The following is a 7,946-nucleotide window of genomic DNA, read 5'->3' on the forward strand; positions in this document are numbered from 1 at the left end:
CACACACACACATTGTCCCCATATGTTTAGGCTGTCCGCAAATCCCCATATCCAGTCCATATATAGCGAGGATATGGGGATGTCCGGGCAGGGCGCCACGTAGGATTTGACCCACCACGGACCACCTTTTCTCTTTCTTTATTCTTTCTTTCTTTTCTCTCTCTTCCTCTCCATCAATCATATGCTTGTGAGCGGACATATTGGGGGAAAAGTGGGGGCATGGTTGTGTGCATGGACAAATAGGGGCTAAAAGCGGACACTGACCGGACGCATCCGCAGATGTTTGAGGGGCCAAATTTTCCCATTATGGTTGTAGATGCCCTTACTGTTTAGCAGCTTGTACAAAAACAAATAATTTACCTAAATATAGTATCACTAAATCTTCTAGCAAAAGATTTTTACCGAAAGAAAGGAAATCACCCCTTCTGTCTTTCTCAGTTACACAATAGGATATATTCTTCGTTAATGTGCAGCAGAAGTTAAGTACCTCTTCAGCAAATTTAATCAAGATTGTTGTCCTGGGCCTCTGCTGGCCTTCAATTGGCACAAAATGTGCCGTAACTACCGCTGGAAAACCAGCATTGTCCAATACGCCCTGTAAGAAATTTTATGAAGGTTTATACGTTGTGTATCTAAGAAGACACGGTTGACTTAAATATTTGAGCTGGAATTCCCACCCTTACAATCCCTGCAACAAAAGCTCCACAGTTGAATGCCCCCATGTCTTTCGGCACGGAAATGAACCTGATCAAATAAAAAGGTTCCCAGGGTTCAGATTTGTATGGGAAGAAAAATATTATGAAGTTAAAGAAAAACGAATTCATCACACCGGTTAACAAGAAGCTCCTTTTCACTAATCATGTATTCATCCTCATGTTCTGTTCCTTTCTCAAGCGAGTCAGCCACCTGGAAACAGTAAGAAACCATCTACCGGGATAAGCCATCAAATAAGTCCACTCAGTCCAGCAATCAGAACAGAACGACAGGCGGACTTACTATCAACACATGATAAATGGATGCAAAAATTTCTTGTATAAAACAACTGAGGAAATTGTTTAAAATACGAGAATCATAAATCTTCTTTGGAATTCTGGACAATCGGAGTTTTAGGATCAAGGGTCGTCATGCCAGAAATGTGATGCTGAAAGCTGTGTTAAGTTTGTTAGTCAAATTTGTGGTCAGTAAGTGCAAAGAGAAGTGCTCATTAGATCACAATGCTTCAGACAAGGGAACTTTATCACCAGGTGTTAAATTAGTGCACAAATGCAACATCGACCAAATTGATACCTCAACTCTGACATTACGTAGCTATAATGGTACAAATTAATAAAATCATGTTATAATATCAGTACATACATGAATATGTGGAATAATCTATGCTAATTGACTCTGCTTTTGTACTAGCAACCAAATTGAAACATGGACAAACAGGTCATATTGTCACAATTTTGCATTGTTCAAAATGGTAATTACTCTAGCAAAGAGTTGCCATTGGATTAAAGTATTTCTCTAATTTCCAGCCTTCGGTGTGATACGTAATTCTGTATTTATTTTCAGCATATGTTATTTTATATTTAAATAGGAGAAATTATCTACACACAATAAACAGAAAATAAGGGCAGCCCGGTGCATGTAGCTCCCGTTTGTGCAGGGTCCAGAGAAGGGTCCAAGCATTTTGGGTCTTTTTTACAAAGCCTTTCCCTACATTTCTGCAAGAGTCTGTTTCCAGGACTCGAACCCGTGACCTCATGGTCACAAGGCAACAGCTTTACCGCTGCGCCAAGGCTTCCCTTCAGTCAGAAAAACAGAAACCAAATAAAAATAAATAGGTGTGCTTGGTCAGGCAGTGGCGAAGAACATCAAACACCCCAGAAGTCAGGCCACTAACAAACAAGCTCGGCCCACAATCTTTTGATGGGACAACCTCATTGAACGGAAAAAACGTAAGTATGTTACAAGAACACCTAAATTATGGCAATCACTCCAACTATTGCGGAACAGAGTAGGAATAACAGAAGATTGATATGTAAAATAGATTACCTTTCCGAACAGTACTTTCCATACAGTGCTGTGAATGAATGATAAAATCCCCAGCAGTCGAGTCTCTCGTCTATTCCCCTGGATTGACTATTATTATTAACATGACTATCTCGACAGGATAACAGTTTAGAGAGCACATACACAATAAGTCAATAACGAGGCTAATGATATAAATTTGGAGAACACCTGGAAACTTAATAAGAGAAATCATAGATGCTGGCATGTCAGATGTTGTGCTATAGATATTGTTGCTATGACTTCCTCTTAAGAAAAAGACATGGGAATACAAAGTTACAAACAGCAAGTTTGAAGTTATGCAAGAAAAACGAGATGACTATGCCATGCCACTCGCAACAAAGAAGCGACGAAGTTTTGACTGTTGTTCTGTTAACTTTATCATCATTTTAAGTATATGAAGCAATAGACGACCAATGAAATCATGGAATAAGAAAAGAACTACGCATCAAACCTTCTCCCTGTGACACAGCAGTTCAAGAACTCTAGCACCAACAGCATAACCAGCGTCCTCCAGCCTGCGTATAAAACATAAAATGAGAGGAAGGGATGTTATGCTAAGCATCAAAGAATATTAACGCATGAATATGGAGCGGTGTATTTTTAATGAGAAACATTGTCAAATGTCCTTGCATGATTTAGCACAATAAGACTGTGGTCTCCATTCTCCAAAGAGAGAGATGTACTGAAACATTAGAGGTACAAATAATGTTGCAGAAATTAGATCGACCACGTCATGGAAATAATAATAATTGATCAACCAAATGTTATAGTTGCATCACATCTCAACATGTGAACAAGTTGTTGTAAACCTTTTGCATTATCTGAAATTCCAGATGATACAATAACATACAGTAAGTGGCAAACACATAGCGCCTGAAATATGTGACCCGGATATCAAAGAGTAGCATGTACGGACTAAAAAAGGCTGTACCAGCTACAAGGAACCAATCAAATCAGGACAAATGAAATGCCGTAGGACAGTAAAAAGTGTTAAGAGTGGATATAATTAACAACAATACAGTTTCATCAACAATATGAACAGATGCATGAATAAGAACATAGAGGCTACCTTCGTTCCAGGTCAGCAATGTTGTCAACTTGTGTCTGGTTGTATTGAACCACCTCCGAGAACAAGAATGCGAATGCACTCAAACTGACCTATGGAATACAGAACATTTATGAAACATGTATCATAACAAAACAGGAAAATAATATATATTGGCACACGCTAAAAACTACCAACGAAAAGAATGAATGTGCCACTAAATCTCACATCCAAATCCTTTTGCACTTAGGAAGTAACACGTCTCACATTGCAATCAGGATAGTAGCTCTAGAAAATTATCCAATCGAAAGTAGCATTACAGTGCATAGTACCTTTCACTTCAATATATTTTGATGCTATTTATTTTACCCCTTCAATTAATGCAGGAGTCGTTGTTATCATTGTGTTTGGCCCTTTTCACGAAACAATTCCTTCTCGTTGCTTACAGGGCAGTAACTACAGTTTAGGTTCACTAGAATGTACTTAGAAACTAATGAGAAATCATTTGGAGTATTTTTCATACTAATGTGATGGCTGTATTATAAGAAATTTGTACGTATGATACAGCCTATATTGGGACAAATACAAGTAGACGCTGTCAAAACGTTCAGTTTAACTTCAGAAACACAACTACTACCAATGAAAAGAATGAATGGTTGAATACATTCACATTTTGCAATTAGGCTACAATAATAAATATATTTAGCTCTTTAATTTATCCAATTGAAAGTATCACTAAGCTGTCAAGTAACTTCCACTTCAATATATTTTGCTACTATGCAGAATATTAACCCATTTCCTTCCATTCTTGAAACACGATTATAGAGTAGTGGGTTTGGGCAATAATTCCTCGGTTCCTCCACGTTTCCAATGGAAGCTATAACTACACCATGCATTCAGCTTCAACTTTCAACAAAATTCACATTGCCAACTGCATACTACTCAAATAAACAATACTCCCACAATTTACAGTCGATGAGTAAGAAAACTTCTGCTGCTCAAACTAATTGAGCAGGATCTGAAACACTTTCCGCCCAGCTACTACCCTAACCTGTGAATCTGTCTCAGTTACCTAACCTATGCCTTACTAAGAGAGCTGCCAGAAACAAATATCTGAAGGGGTTTTGATATGGGAAGGACGTGTACCTCCTGTCTGCCTCGGCTGAGGGGCTTGTCAAGAACGTTTGCATACTGCTTCGTCTTCCCAACACTGATCATCCTGCCCGCCCTCCTCTGGGTCTCTTTCCTTGGGGTTTCTTCAGAATTCTTGGAATACTGCACAAGCTGAATCCGTTTAGAAGGGGTTCCTGGCTTCTCTATTTCTTCGCTGCAACTCTAGAAGTAAGGTAGCTTTTGTCGACCACAGCACCTGAAAGGCGTAAAATCATATATAGTCACACTCTTGGTGACATATCATAACAGTGACGTGCAGTTTGTACCACTGATCAATGCTCATTAGTAGTCACATGGTGAATCAATTTATGTGTTCAGCATGCTGGAAAGGTTCTCTAGAGTAATTAATGGCATGGAGAGAATTGCATGAAACAAACAGCATCAGTAATTGAAGACAATAAATAGAAAACTGAGACGCCGTATGCATCTTCCGAATCATCTGGGAAGAGCTATGCTATACTCGGAAAGAAAAATGTTGCTTTAGAGCTTGTGGCTCCATACAAATCATCCATATTGACCGTTCCCATCAGGAACATTTCATAGAGGAATGGTTACTTCCGATTAAAAGTCAAGAAAAAGGGGATCCAACACAAAATGTTGGCGGTCCCTCAGTCGACGGATCTGTGCAGGTAGTCCGCGCGGAAACGAACCAGTGGCGGCGCTGGACTTTGCGGGAGGAGAAGCGGCCGTCGGAGGAGCAGGACCCGACGGTGTGGATCTGCCTGCACTTCAGAATCCAGGCTCTCTCGTCGCTGGGAAATTCACCGCCCGTCGCCGGGAACAGCCTCCGTGCGCAGTGGGTAGATTAGGAAGAACACAGCGGGGGCTAAATTTCCTGTTTTGACCCTTATGGCATACAAATTCAGGATCTCACCCTGGTTGGAAAAAAATTCAGGATTTAACCCTTTTTCTTATCGTCAGGGGTTCTGACGGTAGGGTTAGACAGCCTACCGCCAGCGGCCCTGGCAGTAGGGTACTAGTCCACGTCAGCACGTAGAGACGACCGCCGCCCACCTCCGTCGCACCCTATCGCCACAGCCCCTGGCGGTAGGCTGTCTAACCCTACCGCCAGCGTCCTTGGCGGTAGGGTGCGAGCAGTTATTTCGTCCGAGACCCCGTGCCCTTGCCCATCTCCCCACCCCTCCCCCTCCCCCCGTCGGCAGTTTCTTTCTCCCCACTCGCCCCTCTCTCCATTTCTCATCTCCTCCACTCTCCCTCTCGAATTTTCGTCGTTTTTGCGGATCAAGATGGCCCTAAAAAGAGAAACATAAGCTCCTCCGATCCCTCCAATTAGTTTTTGCAAACTTGCTTTCGATTCGACGCATTATTTGCTTGAAATCTCTCATATTTTTGAACTTAGATTGATTTTTTTTCACCTAGGGTTGTTTTAGCTTGATTCTAGTTCTAGTTCTTAGTTCTTTAGTAACTAGTGGTATTGAATATGAACTCTAATCAAAAGTTCATATTTTAGTGTGAAGATGAACCCTAGTTCATAATTTTTTTGTTAAAAAAATTATGATGTAATGCATGTGGGAGGACTTGATTGTAGTTTTATGATGCATGTTGATATGATGATATGAAGATGTTGTTTGGAGAAAAAACATTGAAGATGGACTCTATTTTAAAAAAAAATTGTTTAAAAATGATGATATGATGCATGTTGGAGGATTTTATTTTGATATGATGCATGTTGATATGATTTGATCCATCATGTGTAGTATATGCGGTTGGAGGAATATGTTTAAGATGAACCCTAGTTCATGTAACCAAGAAATTTTATTTTTGTTTATGTATGCTTATGCTTATGATGCTTTTGTTTATGAAATTTTATTAAGGCGGGCACCTCTTGCGGACAACATCGGCCCACGGTACTCCATGCTTGACTACGCATTCAACAAGGGTCATCGTGCCCGTTTCATAAAGAACGAAGAGGTAAGTAATATGAAGGAAATATTGATCAAAGTTTTTGGGTTGATGAAAATAAGTTCCTAACTTTTGCCGTCCACTTTTTGACAGATGCTCCAGCCACTGTGCATGAGGGGTCACGGGGTCATGGAAATATGGACTACAACGAGCGCTACGCGTCGTACTTCAAGAGAGCCTGACTGTTGGGTTTCGTGTTGCAGTTCAAGCATCAGCCGCCGACGCTTATCCACGCAGCTCTGACAGCTTTGATTGACCGGTGACGGCCAGAGACCCATTCTTTCCATCTACCATGCGGGAAGATGACGGTGACCCTCGAGGATTGGTCGATGATTACTGCCATGTCGATCGAGGGTCAAGCACTCATCGGGCGAGTGGAGAGGACCAACTGGCAGCAGAGAGTTACCACCCTCATCGACGACTGCCCCGATGCTAAGGGTAACCGTACATCCAGTGTACCGTTGACCTGGCTCTCGGAGCACCGAAAAGACATGCCCCCGAAGGCGCAGACGAGGCGACTGTGGAGTGGTACGCGAGGGCCTACCTGTGGTATCTTCTCATGGAGGTCGTGTTTCCAAACAGCTCTGGGAATTCTGCCAACTGGTTGTATCTGTTCTTCCTAGCCGACTGGGATGCAGGGTACAGTTGGGGGACCGCATCTCTCACCTACCTATACCGTTCGGTAAGAGAGTATCTAATTGCCTACCTACGGAAGTATGTCCATGACATTTTGTTATATCTGATCCTCATTTGATGTTTTGTAGCTTGACGACGCAACCCAGAGGACGGGAGACAAGTCCAATATGGGTGGCTTTGTGTGGGCCCTCTCCATTTGGATGTGGGAACGGCTGCCGGTGGGGCATTCAGAGAAGATGCCAAGACGCCCATGGGGTGCCTATGGCGAAGACGGCGACACGACTCGACACCCTACGATAGCTTACGAGTGGGACGTTGTCAAACTCTACACGGGCCTGAACAAGACTTCATACAAGACCTACACCAACGAGTTGGATGCTTTGACGCATACGCAGGTATATGAACTCGCTCACCACCTTTCTCTTTGATTCCACTTTTGACCGAGAGTGGGAACTTACCAATGTATATGTAATAGGTAAACTGGTGGTTGTATCATGACCGAGAGTTGGACTTCGATCTGAATGTGATGTGCGATGCGGACAGTGGTCTTTGGCAGTGCATCATGCCCATGATCTGTGTGTACGCCGTCGAGTGGCACTTGCCACACCGCGTGGCCATGCAGTTTGTGATGTATCAGCATACCCCACCTTGCTAGCCCACCGATACCGGCAACCACGCGCTCCACATGTGAGTGCGCTTGTTCTTCGTGCCCATGATTTCATTGCGTGGCGACTTTATTATGATGTTTCTTGTGGCCTATGCCTTGCAGGATGAGCAGGCAGAAGAATCAGTCGATCACAGACTAGGGAGAGGAGCATAAAACTCATGTGACGGAGTGGAACCAACGGAGGTACCGTAAATATGTGGAGAGGAAAGTGACTGACTGGGATGCTTACCTGGGCTGACACATGAGGTGGTACGATGATGGCCAAAAGCACCGTCTTCGTCTCAGGCCTCGGTGGACGGCGGAAGACATCGTGGAGCTGGAGAGGGATGACCCCGAGGAAGAGGCCTACTAGACCGGCATCAGAGACATGCATAGTGGATTTAGGGAGTTTGCACCCCTCATCAACAGAGTGGTATGTTTGAACTGACAGTTGTATTTAAATTA

General features: G+C 42.8%; 1 protein-coding gene across 2 annotated transcripts in view; it reads right to left on the minus strand.

Annotated features, from left to right (window-relative positions):
* The window catches only part of LOC119354326 (trafficking protein particle complex subunit 5-like), a 6,284-nt gene extending 1,165 nt beyond the window's left edge, over positions 1-5,119 (minus strand). The window contains exons 1-8 of one of the 2 annotated variants that reach the window (XM_037621062.1): positions 4,927-5,119; positions 4,250-4,378; positions 3,128-3,216; positions 2,510-2,573; positions 2,041-2,118; positions 830-906; positions 678-744; positions 488-595 (exon numbers count right to left, since the gene is read on the minus strand). In XM_037621062.1, coding sequence (XP_037476959.1) covers positions 488-595; positions 678-744; positions 830-906; positions 2,041-2,118; positions 2,510-2,573; positions 3,128-3,216; positions 4,250-4,321 — 555 coding nt within the window. In that variant the 5' untranslated portion in view covers positions 4,322-4,378; positions 4,927-5,119. Of the gene's footprint in view, positions 1-487; positions 596-677; positions 745-829; positions 907-2,040; positions 2,119-2,509; positions 2,574-3,127; positions 3,217-4,249; positions 4,473-4,926 lie in introns of both variants that reach the window. The other variant, XM_037621060.1, reaches the window with a different exon arrangement.
* Positions 5,120-7,946: the final 2,827 nt, after the last annotated feature.

Source organism: Triticum dicoccoides, chromosome 2A, assembly GCF_002162155.2.
Source record: "Triticum dicoccoides isolate Atlit2015 ecotype Zavitan chromosome 2A, WEW_v2.0, whole genome shotgun sequence".
Classification (NCBI taxonomy): Eukaryota; Viridiplantae; Streptophyta; class Magnoliopsida; order Poales; family Poaceae; genus Triticum; species Triticum dicoccoides.